This window comes from Carcharodon carcharias, chromosome 18, assembly GCF_017639515.1.
Source record: "Carcharodon carcharias isolate sCarCar2 chromosome 18, sCarCar2.pri, whole genome shotgun sequence".
Lineage (NCBI taxonomy): Eukaryota > Metazoa > Chordata > Chondrichthyes > Lamniformes > Lamnidae > Carcharodon > Carcharodon carcharias.
This window is the reverse complement of record NC_054484.1, coordinates 53,755,794-53,774,914: the sequence shown is the minus strand read 5'-3', so window position 1 is coordinate 53,774,914 and position 19,121 is coordinate 53,755,794. Positions and strand designations below refer to the sequence as shown.

The 19,121-nt window shown below is 41.1% G+C and overlaps 1 protein-coding gene across 2 annotated transcripts in view; it reads right to left on the bottom strand.

Moving 5' to 3' along the window:
- The window catches only part of dmd (dystrophin), a 1,748,406-nt gene that overhangs the window by 64,137 nt on the left and 1,665,148 nt on the right, over positions 1 to 19,121 (bottom strand). For both annotated transcript variants that reach the window (XM_041212034.1, XM_041212035.1), the window contains 4 exons: positions 18,116 to 18,282; positions 11,813 to 11,924; positions 5,737 to 5,873; positions 264 to 302 (listed from right to left, as the gene is read on the bottom strand). In XM_041212034.1, coding sequence (XP_041067968.1) covers positions 264 to 302; positions 5,737 to 5,873; positions 11,813 to 11,924; positions 18,116 to 18,282 — 455 coding nt within the window. The remainder of the gene's footprint in view (positions 1 to 263; positions 303 to 5,736; positions 5,874 to 11,812; positions 11,925 to 18,115; positions 18,283 to 19,121) is intronic.

The following is a 19,121-nucleotide window of genomic DNA, read 5'->3' as shown; positions in this document are numbered from 1 at the left end:
CCCCAGGATGGAAATGATTTTATGTACTTAACATCATTATCTTAAAAATGTTGGCATTTGTGACATTTCACCTTTTGAAATATTTCAGAAAATTAACACAATCGTGTTCAAAATGTAACTCTATTCAAAAGCAAACTAAGTTAGGCAAAAGCATCCCTGGGAGTTGAAACATTAAGAACACTGGTTGCAATCATTTATTTATATTTTTAAAAAGAAAATAAATAAACCAAGATGCAGATGTGTACATCAGCAGAAGTACTCACTCATAATCTACTGGCCAGAAGTTGATCAGAGTAACAGGACTGCAAGACAAAAATATGGAGATGAAGTGGCAGCTGAAACTCAGGAGAAATGCAACAAACACAAAATAAGGAGGAAAAAAAAAAAGCAGCATAAAGAACAGCAATGTGAATGACCATGGGAGCAATATGAAGAAATAATATGCAATGTATGTGCGAAGATATCATGCAATTGTTCTGCAATAGTTACACATGAAAAAGAGAAATATATCTTTCAATGTTGTTAAAATTCATACATTTTAGATACGTGCAAAGCTGACAGCTTTTCTATTATATTGCTCTCCTATGAACTATTTCCTCCTTGCCATCCTAAAAGCAACAGCCTTTGCTGGGGTTCTGTTCCATGGGTACCAGGAGTTCCATGTTACCTTGCTAAGGTAACCATCCTTCATGTGTCGACCCAGATAATGACTGCTGGTGGGCTATTTATCAAGGAGGGTATCACAGCTCAGTCTGCTTCTGTCCTCATTTTACGTCCACAGGCGTGCATCTTCCAATAGGAGTCACCAGAGAGCCAGCAGATGTGAAAGCCCTTGGGGAATTTTACCTTTCGTAGTCAAAGAGCTTGGAGGTTACTCGATGTGCCTCACTGCTGCTCTCTGAGATCAACTAACTCAGGACAGAATACAAGATAATTCTAGTGTGTATGGCTTAATACCACAATATGTTAGTGCATTTATCTGCTGAATCTTGAGAATATAATGCACTTATTTATCAGTGTAATAGGTTTATTGCAAACAGATATAAACAGATGCTTAAAGAACAAAAATTGTTGTGCACCATTTTGAGTCTCACTGTCGCTTTTTTTGGTTTAACACTCCCAGACAAGCAAAATCCATTCGACTCTCTAATACAGCTTTTCACTGGGTTAATGTGGACACCCTCAAGATGACCATGTACATGACACCTATGAAACTGTGGTGCAATTCAAATTATCGGCATCTCTGACTGATGAGAACATTTGGAATTTTTCCATTCCGCATCCATTTAAGATTCATGAAATGTCACGTGAATGTAACCAGTAATTTAAAAATTTTCCGTTTAAAAGTTATTATTGGATCTGTTTGCACCACCCTTTCTAACAGACAATACAAAAGCAAATACTGTGGATGCTAGAAATCTGAAATTCTGAGATTCAAGAGGAGCCTTCAAAAGGGAACAGGATAAATATTTGAAGAAAAACTTGCAGGAATATAGGAAATAAGCAGGGGAGGGGACTAATTGAATTGCTCTCTAAAGAGTCAATTAGACTTGATGAGCTGAATAACCTCCTTCTGTGCTGTGGCATTGTATGATTCTCGATTAGAGATGCTGAAGATATGTAACTGTTCGTGTGAATGCAGATGAGCTACCATCTAGACAGTTCATCACGGTGAAATGACATTGAATATTCAAGTTAAGGTTTCGAAAATTTGAGGCCATAAACAACAATTTTAGGGTGCATGAACGCTCCATTATATGCACTCCTGCTATCCATTTTTATTCTTCAGTAGAAGAAAACATTTCAAGAGGTCATAATATATCCAACTACCCTACATACAATAAAAGCTCCGAAACCCATGCAAATCTTTTGCTTGCACAATGCTGTTAGCATTACATGGTTAACAATATCTGGATGATTAGCAATGAATGAAAAACACACTTTTTAAAAATAATGGGTAACAAGAAATAATCTAGAATAAATAAGTTACCGGAAGTGTGGCCTGTTTTTCCCCACACTTAATATCTTGGCTTGGTATCTATGCTCTTGATTTCCAGCAAGGTGCTTTAGACATTACATTGACTCACAAAAGCAAAGAGCAGCACAAATTGCTTCTTACACCTGCACAGTCCAAGAGGCATTTCTTGTGAAATCCTCAGTGTGCATGTGTTAGTGCAAGGGTTAAAATTACAGCATCTTTCTTTGGTGGTCTACAGAGCCTAATTTCAAAACTATCTACAATATGTCATTCAAAACCTCTCTCTGAGCCAATTTCTGCCCCTTTGTAATAATCCCAGCAGTATCATTGACATTTACATTCTACAGATGACAACAGCGTAGCAAAATACTGCATCATTTGCTGCCTATCTGCTCCCAACCCCCAGGGCACAGTGAAAGAAAAATACTCTGCTCTAAATTTTATTCTCTTTCCTTAAAAGCAGTGTGAAGAAAATATGTGACACAGCTAATGCATGCTAACGTAGATAAGGAATTTAATAATTTTACAGTACAAAATGGTTAGGGCTGAGTTAAAGAGATATTGCAGGTCTTAAGTTCATTGACAACCATACTTCATAAGCTGCTTGTCTTGATTTACATTTTATAATTAAGGGATTTATAACCTATCAAGAGAATGATTTTCTTACAGTGGTGGTCAGTAATGAATTGCACAGACTATTCAAGTTTGAAGTTAGAAACAACTGCCTACTATACAGTATTAGCTTATGAACATTTCAATGTGCGTGGCATTCCTCTGCTGTTTTGAAGGAGAGATGTTAACCCACTCAAAATAAATCAGTTAATGCCTCCTTTGAAATAGCGGACAGAGGAAAACAACACAATTGCATGCTATTCATCTGTTAATATCTTCAAAAGTAATTACTGGCCTTCTCTCATTATTTTTAGTATACCCAATCAGTAAAGTGCCCCCAGGGACATCCAAAAGATCACACCTGGTGTTGAAACTAAGCCTTTAAGTTTGCTGGGCTGGATTTTCAGCTTCAACTTCTTCACTTGGCAAATCAACAAACTATAAAACCTGACAGGACAGCCTCAGGTGTTCTTCATGTGCAGGTGGCCTCCACATATGTTCAACTTGGATTCTTCCATTTTCTTATCACCCACTCCAATGTTTCTTCTCCTCCTCTGCTGTAAGCACTCATTCAAGTGGCCATTCATCGTGGAAGCTGAGGCAGTGAGTTTTAACAAGCAATATGATAGTGGGAAACACCACAGTGAAACTCCGATTCTATCCCACCTCAATAGACACAAATGGTGCAATGAATCATTGGATAGGAATTAGGGATTGAAATCCTTTATGATATTTCCATAAGTCCCCAATGCAGGGCTGCTGAATTCAATAAAGGAGCTGACCAAAGTTTCACCTCAGGTTAGCTTACTCAGGACAAGATGGTGAACTGAATCTGCAACTCCTCTGACATGTATGCCTCAGTTAATTTAATACCATGCTCTGCATTTACTGTTGTGCTGAGACTAGACAGTCAAAATATAAAATTGCAACCAATTACATCCACCATCTTTTATACATTTTGTTCACATTAATTGTATTAGGTACCAATCAGACTGTTGATTGATCCAAGAATACAAGAGAACTAATTTCAAATGTCAACTGACTAAGAAGGTTAGACACTAAGTTTATCACAGCTTGGGTCAATTGGAAACCCTGAAAAAACATTACTACAGTTAAAGGTGGCTGTTCTATGGTGCAGGGCATCACACATTTTAATATACTGCATCCAGGACTGCCTGGTTGTTTTGATATTTGGGCTCTTGCTTCATCAGGCACTTCTGAATTCTTGCTAGAAACTTCTTCACCTTGACATTCCTCCCCCCCGCACCCCCCAAAACCCTCTGATAAAGCTAAGCTGTAATTTTGGTTTGTTTCCTTCCTATCCCCTGTTGGAACTCTTCTCTCTCCCTTATAAAGTCTGCAGATATGGTATTCTACATATAGAACCATGTCAATGTCAGCAGTGGCTATAGTTGCTCATGTTGCTAAACTACCAATCTTGGTCGTGCATTCAATCAAGGAGATGCCCATATTGCCATAAAAGCTGTGACAACGATGGCACTTCTGAAAATGTGCGGCATCCTAGTCAATGGCAGGACTTTAAAGATGCAAGAACTAAATTTAGAAAACCAATGTATCTGCTATGAAAACAAAGGGCACAAGAGACTACAGCTTAATGTGTTAATCCACATTCTCAAAACAACGAGCATATCCAATAAAATGTTATGAGAAACGGATGTCAGGAAAACCAAAGATTTTGAATGTCACCCGAATCTGGAAATTTAAACACTTCATCGCAGAACATTGAAAAATCAATTATAGGTTCCATTGGCATTTCACAAAACCAAAATCATTGTAGTGTATGAAGGTTTTAAATAAAACACCAGATCTTGTGGTCTTTCAATAATATTTCAAAAAGTGCAAACTTCAGGTAAAGTTCAATACATTGACCATTTTGAGAATGTGGATTAACACATTAAGCTGTAGTCTCTTGTGCCCTTTGTTTTCATAGCAGATACATTGGTTTTCTAAATTTAGTTCTTGCATCTTTAAAGTCCTGCCATTGACTAGGATGCCGCACATTTTCAGAAGTGCCATCGTTGTCACAGCTTTTATGGCAATATGGGCATCTCCTTGATTGAATGCACGACCAAGATTGGTAGTTTAGCAACATGAGCAACTATAGCCACTGCTGACATTGACATGGTTCTATATGTAGACATTTCTGAAGATGTCCTTTTCTCAAGGACTCGAAACGTCAACTCTTTTCTTCTCCGCCGATGCTGCCAGACCTGCTGAGTTTTTCCAGGTAATTCTGTTTTTGTTTTTGTTTTTCTTTTCTCAATGTTGGTTGTTTAATATTTATTGCTGCCAAAGTTCCATAAGTTTAAAGGAATGCATTGATGTCTCTGGGGACTTTAGAGTAGAAGTAAGCATGGCCAAGACCAGTTTATAGTCATCTCAACTTATCACCAAGGATGGCGAAGAAATGAGCTTCATGCCTGTAAGTAGAGTATTTTCTAGCACAACTTAAAAATCCACTTTAAAAATTATAACAAAGTCATACTAACCTGCCCATTTCAATTCCTGTAAATGTTTCTCATAAACTATCCTATCTGCACAATTTAACTGCAGCAGTTAGTTTATCAATGTCCCCATTTGCATGTCAATGACACATCTTCAACAATCTAGTTATGAAAAATTATGAGGAATTAATTCATAAACTATGAAAAATAGACACAACTTCCCAACAATGGAAGAATTTTGTAAACACCTACCATTGTAATCCTTCTCAGTTGCTAACATTAATGATGACTAAAGGATATTTATTTTAGCAGGAAAAACAATGATGGGGTAAATAGAGGGTGTCTTTCCTTTGCATTTGGGGAAGTTAAAAAAAAAATCCATATTTGGCCAAATTACAACTTATCCAGACAATCTATTTGATTCTGATGCTCATCCTTAATCCAAAACTTTTTGTGAATGCGACTCAACATCCCTGGAATGCTTTCAATGACAGATGATTTCTCCTTGAAAACCGTCAATATTCATTTGTTCTGATCCAAATTATAAACTCATGCAACAATGCAACAAAATGGGAGGGGGTCATATTAATTTCCCATGGAATAGGACTTGTATTGGTGAAAATAAGATCACAGAGAAGTTGAAGCATTATGGAAATAATAAAGATCTCACACAATACTTACGTTTCTAAGTTATCCCCCTCCAGAACTGTCTGTACTGGCAGATATCCCATCCGGGGATGCTTTGCAAAGTATCTCTTTGTTCGGAACTTGTTTTTTAATACCTTAGCAAAATCCCGGACGTCTTCTCCTGAAGTTGTCTGAGGGGAATGTAACCATAAATTATATTCTGCACTAATCCTTCAGCTGGATGTTATCATTTGTATTTTGCACGCAATAAAACTCCAGCAATACAACTTTGAACACATAACAAAATTAAACAAAGGAAACATTAGTTGTATCTTTGTGTCCATTACACTATGGAGTTGCTTCTGACAATGAACTCAATGAGCATGAATGACCTGTGCTCTTGTTAAAGGAGATGTTGAAACTCTCTGTGGATAGGGGTTTGTTTCTCTGGTTGGCATAACAACAAAGCTAAGTAACTTCTACTTGAGCATCAATTATGCCACCTTGCCTGGTTGGGTGGGTTTGTTTCTTTGGCCAATTTATATCAGGAGTGTAAAACATACACACCCCAGACCAGATCCAGCATGTGAACAGTTTCATCCAGTCCGCAGTGTGCAGAGGTTTGCAGTTTCCTGGAACAGAACATGTATATGTGTGTGTATGTGTGTGTGTGTGAGAGGGGGAGAGACACAGAAAGAGAGCAGGGAGTGGTGTTTGGTTGGAGTGGACTGGAAGAGAATGACAGAGATGAGGAGGCAGAAGGTTGAGACTTAGAAATGGGAGGGGGGGGGGGGGAGAGAGAGAAAGAGTGAGAGAGAGAACAGAAGATAGGAACTGGATCACGAAGGGTGATCAGAGGGAGAAATCAAGATGGAAGATTTGGGATCCAGGATGGCTAGTGAGGAGACATTGGGTAATGAAGTTATAGGATGGGGGCACAAAGGAGATGGCAAATCCTCACCATGCAAGTGATGCTGTTCCTAAGGCACAATATGTAATTGTTCATGTGACTATCATCACAACCAGTTTCTGAGGTAGGATATTTGAAGAATTACAAACTAAAACTGGTAGGAATAGCAAGGTGGATGTTCGTATGCTAGAAACCAAGGTTGTGATTTACCCAAAACTGGACTTCAGGCTTCATTTCAATAATTGAGACAAGTTGCTGTTGCTTGTCTTGCTTTCAGAGGCAGTTCACCCAATGCGAGGATCAAATTTGGACTTGCTACATTGCTACTAAATCTGGCAAGGTGGAACAGTGAACTGCAGGAGGGCCAAGTGCGGGCCAGTAGTGACTGTGGAGCTGGTAGAATTAAGCCTGCTCATCCAATATCCACAGAAGTGTAAGTTTTTTAAAAATTCTCTATTTCTCTTGCTGTCCTTTTAAGAGCTGCTGTTTAGGATGCTGTAGAACTGGAAAAATAGCTCATGTTCTATGCATTTTGCAGAAGGGTACTAAAACAGGTGCAAGACCCTTCTTTGCACATTTAGATTCATGCAGCCCTGATTTTCAGGTGTAGCCAGACACATCTTAAACTGTAAGGACCATTATGGAGATGGCCATGCTGCCAATGCAGATCAGGTGCAGGACTGTGCGTCCAGAAACTGGTAAAAATGAGATATGAAATGTATTCTACACCAGTGCATTCAAATAAGTTTTGCTGAATGTGGCCCATACCAAGTGCCAGGATGTCGGATCAAGTCCACCATACAAAATTAGTTTGACATCTCTGGTCTATACAGTTAAGCAAAGGTCTATGGCCAGATTGATAGTCACAAGCATGATATTACACCAACTGTTCACAAACTGAGCAGCTGTCCACAATTAAATCTAGAAGTTATTGTAAAGGAATATGACAGCTATCACTGGAAATGGCTCCATAGTCGAAAAGTGCAACTGGAATAAGAATGAAGGTATATTTTCTCAGGAATCACAAACACAATTAATCTTCACACACTAAACTTTACATTTTTCAGTTAAAGGGCATCTTCAATTTTCAAAGCTATTTGTTCTTTTACAGCTACATCAATTTATATAAGCTATATAAAATAGGAAATATGCTCTAATTAGCCAAACTGTAAATGAAGAAATCGTAAATGAATGATTGCTGGTGTTGAAGCTTTTAAAAGGACAATAGAACAAGAGTGGTTAGATCTTCTACCGTCTGAAGTATTCCTCACCTTATATTTTTAAAATGTTGATGCAACATAAATAAAATAAACAAAACATTTATTGATGCAGAACAACTGCCTATTATCTTTTTAATCTTGGCTTTTCACCCCCAAAACTGTTTGTTTAATGCAGCAGATTCCCAAATAACATAATGGAAATTCTCAATTTCCTAATGATAAAGTGTCAAATACATGGTTCCATGCTTCATTTTACATGTACAATAAGAACATCTTTAAAGCATAAATGAAAATAACTGCATTTTGGTCTCCACAGTAAAGAAGCTCTGAACGGTTTCCATAATAAAGCTGGAAGTGACAAGTTAGCATTGCAGTAATGTTATACAAGGGCCGGGATTTCCCATGAACACCAGCGTCGGGCATGTTCTTTGGTGTGAGCAGACAACATGGCGTGATCAGTTTCATGACGGTGTGAAACCAGTTCGCAAGTGCCTGCTCAGCCCATCGATGGCAGGCCGCAATTCCCTCCATTGGGCATTGGGAGCCTCATTGTAATACACTAGCACATCATTATTAGGCCCGGCCACTGGAATAGCTTCCACCCCACTGCTGGATCATCCATCCATGTCGGCAGGAAAACATGCAGACACATTTCACAACGGCACATAAGCAACTTGCACTTGGAGGACTGCACTTCGCTTGGGACTTTGAGATTTGTTTGCCTACCTTGCTTTGGGCAGCACTCTTAATAATCAGCACCAGGCTTCACAGACAGCACCACATCACTTTTAGGGGGGCTCACAGCAGGTCTGTACCTACCAGATCAGCCATATGTGGATGGCTTTTCAATGGCTGCAGGGCTAGAGCTTGCTTGGTGAAGGGGGAAGAAGTGGCCTCAGGCAAGGGAAGAGGCTGCAGGACGAGGGCTGTATTGGGGAAGAAAAGTATCCCTGGGTGTGTGTGGGGGGGCAAATGTTGATCTGTGCAAATGAGGGCTAGGGAGGCAGTCTTCAGATATGAGATGAGGCTAAATAGGCATGTGAGGGTACGTGTGTGAGAATGGGCGGTGATATCCCTTCAGCTGACAGTGTGTGAGATGCCAGTGAATGTGTGATGGGCTTGAGTGTGTGAGTTTAGAGTGCCATACCCTAGCTGCATGGATGAGATCATTCATCCTCTATTTACATTGGATGGCCGACCTCTTCTATGCAGCATTGGCATTGACCACCGCTGCCATCGGCTACCAAGCCAGAGTGGTAATGTTGCTGTCCTGCCTCCAAAGCGGGGGTAGAGGACCTCCAAGGCGCCTAAAGGGCACTCAAGGGCTGCAGTCTTCTTGCCTTTCAAGGTCATGTCCTCTTTGCTGCAGTCCAGGGTTGGAAGTACTGAGCATGGCTGTACTTTAAACGTGGTGCCCGGCATGATGAAGCAGCGAGGTGATGGCGTGGCTGTTGAATTGGAGCCCGCCCACTATGGAAACGGCGTGTTTCCTGGGAATGTATAAATAACGTGGCGAGTTTGGGACAATACGACCTGAAAACCCACTGTCGTTTTACTCACCTGCTACTGCACTAAGTGCAAATCTGGGATGATTCCGCCCATGGTTAATGGTAGCTGGTGGATTTTAACTTTTATTTTACTGTGGAAACATCCCCAACCGTATGCAAGTAATATTGTGCACGTGGGAAAAACTTAGACTGGTCAGAGGGAAGAAGCCTTGGAGCAGCTGTAGGGTCTCAAATAGGAAACCAGAGTTTCCTCTTAAATCTAAGTCTAATTATCAAAGCCTATTTTATTGTCCTTGTCGTTTCCTCCTTGATTTTCTCAATTTTCCTCCTCCACTGAAATCATCGGTGGTAATTTTGAATCAGCAGCCTGTTTCACATCTTTTCAGAATATTATTGCTATTAAGCCAAAATTACCCCTTTGCATTTTTGCTTGACTAAAGGAGAAAGCAGAACTGACTTATATTTCTATAGCACCTTTCCTCACCTTAGGATGTCCCAAAACACTTTACAACTAATGGGCCTGAATTTTCAGATCGGTGGGACCGGGACTGGCCGGGAAACGGACCGCCGACTGCAATCGGCACCTGACTGCCGATTTTACATTGACTGGTCAATTAATGGCCAGTGTTGCCGGGGTGGGGGGTGGGGGGTGGGAAGAGGGCAGGCGATGATGTCAACGCGGGCGTGGGCCAGCACTGATAGAAAGCTCCCTGAAGGCAGGGAGCTGAAGACCTGAACCAACAAAAATAAAGGTTTCAAAAGCTGAAATGAAGTGTTCATGCATCATTACCAGTCACCTGAAAATATAGCTAATGAAAATGCTGTCCACAGAAATTTATTTATATTTTGTTTCATTATAAAACTCTCATCCAGTCTGTGGATGAGGTGTGATGAAAATGCAAAGGCCACCTGGCCGATTCGCCTGTCTGTCAATCATAAGGTTGGATGGGCTAGGTAAAATGACAGACAAATGTGTTGTTAATGGGCTTAATTGCCCTCTTAATTGTCCTGCCGCCGACTGAAATATCGCGACGTGGGATGACTTTGGGACACTCATCTGACATCATCTCATGTGATTTCACGCCTGATCAGGTCGGGCACGTGCCCGATCAACGTAAAATTCAGCCCATGGAGTACTAATAGTCAGACTTGAGTCCTGCTAAAAAAAGGCAAGTCAAAGCTTTTCATCTTGCACTCATCAGAACACCAGAAGAATACCAATATAAGGGGAAAACAACAATTTATACTGTATAAGAAGAGAATGCTGATTGGTAAAGGCATAGCCATACACAATGGGATCTTTAAAGTTCCATGTGCTACAGGGTGGTCTTATCGGTAACCTCATAAATAGGGCCCGAGCCATTTGTTCACCATGCAAGCTTGATGCTGAAACAGGGCGCATCAAAGCCAACCTGCAGGATAATGGCACAACAGGATAATCACACAAAATCATGAACTTGTCTCTTTTTTCAGCAATAATGAATGGCTGTTGAAGTGTAGTCAGAGCTGGGTATAGTTCCATGGGAGAAGAAAACATCTCCATATTTCCCTCCTTTACCCGGGAAACGTGAGACAAACTACACCATCCTGATCACTATCTCAGCTGAGGACAACTAATGCAGCACTGACCAGAGATCAAATTTAGGACCTTTCCTGGTTTGCAAAGCTCAGCTGCTGACAGAATAATTTCACAGAATCTGTGAGGGAATCCAGATCTCAATACCAGCCTGCACTGTGCTTAAATTACTGTTATATATCTGGTAAATGACCAGTTTTTCCCATTTCAACTGGGCCAGGTGGAGGAGTGGGAAAGCAAAGTCCCTTCCTGTACTCTTTTTAAATTGGGAGAGGGGATCTCTTTCTGGCATCCACTGATTTTTCCAATCCATGTTAAGCATGTGGCCCTTGCTACACTCATTTTGAAGCAGGAGTGTGAGGCCATTTCCTACAGTGGGGTATGAGGAGAAAAGTTCATTCCTGCCTCCAACATTGAGAAGCAGAGCTAATGGTATCTGTGCAGACATTCCTGGACTGGAACCACAAAAATCCTCCCAACACTAGTGGTTAGTGAAGCTAATGGGATAAGTCACCAAAAGTACAAACACAATTCCGCAATTAAGGACTTAACAAGTCCTTGAAACACTGTTTTCTGAGCTAACTGTGCTTTCATGTTCCATTCTTTTAGTGCAACATCAAGTGAGCCACAAAATATTATATTAATATTTAACTAACTTTTGATTAAACTTTGATGAAACAGCATTTTCATCTTTTAGTTCTTTATATAGTTTTCCAATTGTCTATTCATAAGGTGCATGACAAAGTCAGAATAAAATACTGCCACAGATTTCTCATAAACACTGCCAATGAAGGTAGCAAACTGAAAGCTCAGGCCGGGCTGTTTAGTGAATAGGATATACAGAAAGAAGTGAGTAAAACACGCAAGTGCCTACTTTTAATGATTTCGCTTTCTGTACTTACAGTTCATTACTTACCGGTGTGCAGTATTCCACCATTGGGTAATGCATTTTATGTCCTTTTGCCGTTCGACCAGAAAAGAAGCAGCTTTGGCAGACATCATAATTAAAGTGCTTTAAACTTCGGTACCTGCATTTAAAAAGTTAGCAAAAGTGGGTGAGACTAGAGTCCTTGCACCTCTTGAATCTGAATATAAACAGCCCAGAACAATGCATGGGAAGTCTCCTTTCCCAGATTTTACCCAGCTTGGACCAGAACTAAAGATAACTATGATACCACTAAATGAATCAGCTACCCCAGATCAAATTGCAGATCACATCATTGTCCAGTGAATACTGCATTTATCACTGTAAGTATATATTTTATAATAATATGGTATATACCCATTGATAAGGTGATCCAGGTTTAAGAAAATCCTCCTACTTTTCAACCAAAAACCCTACAAACACTTGCTGATTCAAATTTCTGCACAAGCCCACAGTGCCTCAAAGCCAATCTCAAAGTGGCCCAAAATTGACCTCCCACTTCACCCTGAGCTGCCTGGAAACATCTGCAGCTTGTCAGTTTAATTTAAATGAAGTCATAAGGTCTTAGGTCAATGCAGGGATTGTTCGCTGCATTCAATTTGTGTAGGCATGCTGACACTCAAATTTCCACCCCTTAATCTTTGCCCCCCAGCACCCCCCCCAACCAATTCTGATTCTTTCATAATACATTAGTTTGCCACACTATGGTTAACATCAGGTCAGTTAGAAAATAATTCCATTCCTTGTCTGAGGCATGTGACTAGTGTGACAAAAGTATAATAATTTTCATAATAGTTCTGGTTTATTGTGAAGGTTTATGGGTGTAAGTATAGGTGGTTCTGTCTGTATGATTTAATTACATTTGGAGTCAAGTAGACTGCAAGCTTCAAGTCATCAAAAGAAGCTAAGGGTAGAAATGTGCTTGACATGAGTAAACAAGGTTACTGGCTTAGCATTTAAGGTGTGAAGGGAATTTGCATTTTTAGATAAATAAAGGAATTGTTGGATTTTAAAGGGATCTTAGTCTGCTTACAACTAGCCTGATAAGCAAGGCTAAGAAGTGTGTTTATTTTTCCCAAAGGTTACTTACAATATTGGCAACATGAAAGTTTTTATATTATGAGGAGGATACAGGTTCAAAGACATATGGAACAATTGAGTTTACATAGTAAAGAGAGAGAAACATATATAAAGGAGAATGAAAGGCTATGTAGAGAGAAGGCCATGTAAGATCTAACAGGAATGTGTGAAACAGCCTTCAAGATGCTTCCAGCCATTTGTGCATAAGTCTGCTATGTAAAGTAACTAAAGTTGGAGAAAACCTATTTGGAATTCCACTGTCAAGTGCGTATTGTGTTAACTTGCTGGGTTTGTTTTAAATTTAAGTATTTTGGACTGTTACCTTAAAGGGGGTGTACAACTGGGAGTTATAACTGGGTGTATAACTGGACTAGTAATCCAGAGACCCAGGGTAATGCTCTGGGGACCCAGGTTCAAATCCCGCCACAGCAGATGGTGGAATTTGAATTCAATAAAAATCTGGAATTATAAGTCTAATAACGACCATGGAACCATTGTCGATTGCTGTAAAAACCCATCTGGTTCACGAATGTCCTTTAGGGAAGGAAATCTGTCGCCCTTACCTAGCCTGGCCTACATGTGACTCCAGACCCAGAGCAATGTGGTTGCCTCTTAAATGCCCTCTGAAATGGCCTAACAAGCCATTCAGTTCTAACAAACCACTACAAAGTCACAAAAAAGGAATGTAATCGGATGGACCACCCCACATCGACCAAGGCACCAGAAATGACAACGGCAAACTCAGTCCTGCTGACCTTGCGAAGCCCTCCTTACCATCATCTGGGGGCTAGTGCAAAATTGGGAGAGCTGTCTCACAGACTAGTCAAGCAACAGCCTGGCATAATCGTCCTCACAGAATTGTACCTTACAGAAAATATCCCAGACCCCACCATCACCATCCCTGGGTATGTCCTATCCCACTGACAGGACAGGTCCAGCAGAGGTGGCAGCACAGTTGTATACAGTCTTGAGGGAGTTGCACTGGGAGTCCTCAACATCGACTACGAACCCCACAAAGTCTCATGGCATCAGATCAAACATGGGCAAGAAAACCTCCTGCTGATTACCACGTACTGCCCTCCCTCAGCTGATGAATCGATATTCCTCCATGTTGAACATCACTTGGAGGAAGCACTGAAGATAGCAAGGGCGCAGAATGTACTCTTGGTGGGGGATTTCAATGTCCATCACCAAGAGTGGCTCGGTAGCACCACTACTGACCGAGCTGGCCGAGTCCTTATTGGCATAACTGCTAGACTGCGCCTGCGGCAGGTGGTGAGGGAACTAACAAGAGGGGAAATCATACTTGACCTCATCCTCACCAACCTGCCTGCTGCAGATGCATGTGTCTATGACAGTATCGGTAGGAGTGACCACTGCACAGTCGTTGTGGAGACAAAATCCTGCATTCACATTGAGGATACCATCCATCGTGTTGTGTGGCACTACCACCGTGCTAAATGGGATAGATTTTGAACAGATCTAGCAACTCAAAACTGGGCATCCACAAAGCACTGTGGGCCATCAGCAGCAGAACTGCACTCGAGTACAATCTGTAACCTCATTGTCCAGCATATTCCCCACTCAACCATTACCATTAAGCCAGGGGATCAGCCCTGGTTCAATGACAAGTGCAGGAGGGCATGCCAGGAGCAACACCAGGCATACCCAAAAATGAGGTGTCAACCTGAAGCTGTAAACCAGGACTACTTGTGTGTCAAACAGCATAAGCAGCTAAGGCTAAGAGAGAGCTAAGCAATCTCACAACCAACAGATCAGACCTAACCAAACTCTGCAGTCCTGCAACATCCAATCATGAATGGTGGTGGACAATTAAACAACTCACTGGAAGAGGAGGCTCCACAAATATCCCCATCCTCAATGGTGGAGGAGCCCAGCACATCAGTGCAAAAGATAAGACTGAGGCAGGTGCTACATTCTTCAGCCAGAAGTGCTGAGTGAATGATCCATCTCTGCTTCCTCCAGAGGTCCACAGCATCACAGCTGCCAGTCTTCAGCTAATTCGATTCACTCCACCTGATATCAAGAAACGGTTGAAGGCACTGGTTATTGCAAAGGCTATGGGCTCTGACAACCTTCTGGCAATAGTACTGAAGACTTGTTCTCCAGAACTTGCCACGCTCCTAGCCAAGCTGGTCCAGTACAGCTACAACACTAGCATCTACCCAATTATGAGGAAAATTGCCCAGGTATGTCCTATATACAAAAAGCAGGACAAATCCAATCCAGCCAATTACTGCCCCATCAGTCTACTCTCCATCATTAGTAAAGTAATGGAAGGGGTCATCAACAGTGCTATCAAGTGGCACTTGCTTAGCAATTATCTGCTCACTGCCACCCAGTTTGGGTTCCGCCAGGGTCACTCAGCTTCTGACCTCATTACAGCCTTGGTTCAAACATGAACAAAACAGCTGAACTCCTGAGGTGAGGTGAGGTGAGAGTGACTGCCCTTGACATCAAGGCAGCATTTGACAGGGTGTGGCATCAAGGAGCCCTAGCAAAACTGGAGTCAATGGGAATCAGGGGAAAAACTCTCTGCTGGTTGGAGTCATACCTAGCACAAAGGAAGATGGTTGTGGTTGTTGGAGGTCAGTCATCCCAGCTCCAGGACATCACTGCAGGAGTTTCTCAGGGTAATGTCCTCGGCCCAACCATCTTCCGCTGCTTCATCAATGACCTTCCTTCTATCATTAGGTCAGAAGTGGGGATATTCGCTGATGATTGCACAATGTCCAGCACCATTCACAACTCCTCAGATACTGAAGCAGTCCATGTCCAAATGCGTCAGGACTGGGCAACATCCAGGCTTGAGCTGGCAAGTAACATTCGCACTACACAAGTGTCAGGCAGTGACCATCTCCAACGAGGGAGAATCCAACCATCGCCCCTTGATGTTCAATGGCATTGCCATCACTGAATCCCCCATTATCAACATCCTGGGGGGGTTACCATTGACCAGAAACTGAACTGGCCATATAAATACTGTGGCTACAAGAGCAGGTCAGAGGCTAGGAATCCTACAACAAATAATTCACCTCCTGATTCCCCAAAGCCTGTCCACCAACTACAAGGCACAAGTTAGGAGTGTGATGGAAATACTCCCCACTAGCCTGAATAAGTGCAGCTCCCACAGCACTCAAGAAGCTTGACACCATCCAGGACAAAGCAGCCCACTTGACTGGCTCCACATCTACAAACATTCACTCTCTCCACCACTGACGCATAGTGACAGCAGTGTGTACCGTCTACAAGATGCATTGCAGGAATTCACCAAGGCTCCTTCAACAGCATCTTCCAAACCCACGACCACTACTATCTAAAAGGACAAGGGCAGCAGATAGATGGGAACACAATCACCTGGAAGTTCCCCTCCAAGTCACTCAACATCCTGACTTGAAAATATATCGCTGTTCCTTCACTGGGTCAAAATCCTGGAACGCCCTTCCTAATAGCATTGTGGGTGTACCTATACCACATGGACTGCAGCAGTTCAAGAAGGCAGCTCACCACCACCTTCTCAAGGGCAACTAGAGATGGGCAATAAATGCTGGCCCAGCCAGCAAAGCCCACATCCCATGGATGAATAAAAAAAGTTAGGTTAATTCAGAATTTTAGGATTTGTTATGGTAGAAATGTAATTCAGGTCTTATGTATGTGCTTGAAATATTTTATTTTGTTAATAAATATTATAATTTAATTTTGAAAATCTCCAAAGGTCTGGGTGGATTCATTACTTCAAATTCAGTGCACACATCTTCTCGTAATAATTATAAATTGCAAAACTGTTATGATAACACAGCCGAGTTTCCCTTGTGGATTTGGTCTGACTGGCACTTATCATCTGCCACATCATAACACTTAACTAGTAAAGTGATCTGATCAGATTCTTCCTGTTATTTCCTCACACAGATGACACGTTTTCCAATTATATTATTTAGTTCTCTTGCTGAGAGGAAGATAGCTACTTTGTTGTCTAATATAATTTATTGTACTCCACATGATATATAGAAAAGAATCAGTGATCAGCATGGCACTATCAATAATGTTTGAATTTTCAGTGTCCTTTAAAATCTCTCCTATTTACTGTAAGTGAATGTTTCTGTGTATAGGAATTTCTTCAGTAAGGTTGCTAAAGCCACTAGAAGGTAAGCTCCAGTTATTTTCTGAGAGGTTTTTTGGGTACTTCAATGCTTGAATATCAAACTAAATTGAAAATCCAAGTCAAAACTTGGTTGTTATAATCCATGTTTATAAATCCATACTTTGTAGGAGTTTTTGTGCTTTCAGTACAAGGTTTTGGCTGTGTTTATATACCGTCTGGGAGACTGAATGGATATTTGTCTAATAGTAAAGTCTGGTTCTCCCAAAGCTTGCTCGATGAAATTAAGTTGTTTACTGAGGATTACATAGTTATTTAAGGGTTTGGTTTCAATAGCAGGACAAGATCGTTTGTAAAGCACATTTTGGCTGCTGGAAATGTAACAGAGACCACGTGAATAAATACTTAACTGTTAGAATGGATGATTTAAAGTTACAATATAGAAACCTCGAAATTTCTGTAAGCTTACAGTGATGGCAGAACGTCTGCCAGACCCTTGTTTATGTGCCCAACACTAGTTCAGTTCCCTGGTCCAGTTTCAAATACAGTGGCCAGAATTTTCCAGCCCTCGCGCTGGTGGGACCTTCTGGTCCTGCTGATATGGATGGAGATTTCAATGGCTCGCCGCAGTGGGGGCTGGAAAATTCCAGCCAGTATTCCGGTTTCCCTAATAAAAAGCCTGTAAAAACACTGTATGCCAGCCTGCATATTTCTGTTACTTGCCTCTCATTATCCATCTGTATTCTGGCTACCCCATGCTACTTCCAGCATAAAGTGCTGTGGTTGCAGGGAGGCAGTGAAACCTCCTCTGTCCACTTACTGCTTAACTCGCATGACCAGGCTGAAAAAGTAGAACTACAATTTTTCAAATGATTATTTCTACGATTCTTTTGAAATAAACAGAATAAATAAGGTCCTCCTTAATTTTACATGGATACAACAATTGTTTTTCTGCCAATTAAAAGATATGAAATCTCCATAACAGAGCCATGAATAAAAACTACCTCGACCGTTATCTGCTCCAAAATGCTCTAAAGGTCTTGACATTTTTTAAACAATTTTGGTTAAGCAGCAATAATAGACTACATGTGTACCTGAATCCGATGATAGGACATTCCTTGCAGATATTGCACTTGGCTTGGTGTTTGGCAGTCTCTGCTGCTGCCACTCGGTGAAGCACTGGCATCCAGACCATAGACTGTGGCTCTAGCCTCATCCAATCCAGGAACAAAGCTGCCTCAATCTCTGGCTTGTTGTTGGCCTTAGGTGTGGAAGGGAGAAAAAAATTCAGAGCAATAAGTTCTGCGCATTTGACTTTTTTGGAAAGTTAAGGCACTGCTGGCTCAGATTTTTAAATATGTTTGTATATTCTTGATTCATAAACAGATAAAACTTCAAAGCAGCGACAGCATCACAGCAACTAAAAGGCTTTCATTTCAAAAACCAAGTAGTTAACAGACTGTTTGTCTTTCTTTGTATATCACACTGGGTATAGGACAGAGATAAATGTAATTCTGTAACAAGAGCAATTTGCTCTTGCCTGATCCTGATGGGTGCTAAGAGTAAATGGAGAAGTTGAATTGATTTCCCATAGCACAATACTGCACCAACCACCCTACTAAAGAAACTTAAACATACTTGCACCAGTCCCATGTGACAAAATATACCTTTTAAACGTTAAAGCAAAACAGACACCAGCAGTAAATAGTTTACAATTAGAGATTTGAGGACCTATATGTGGCCCATGTTTATTGTATTTTTTCATTCCAAAATATACAAAAATTACTTTGCTGCAACATTCTGAAGCGTAATTAATTCAAGTACTAACAATGTGAATCATAATGTATTTTTCATTGGAGACCACAGACGCTGTATACAGAAAATGGCTGGAAGAACAAACACAGCTGCACTTTTCAACTTGTAAAAAAAGCTTTTCAAATTGCAATTTAAAATGTTGAATCTACACTTTGTGCTAGAAACTTGATTTGGGCAATAGCGCAAAGTGGGCAGTGTCAGATCGGCCGGCCACTGTTTGGAGTGCCTGGTGTTTAATTCCATGGGCTGCAATTGAACTGAAAATCTAACATTGCATCTAACAGG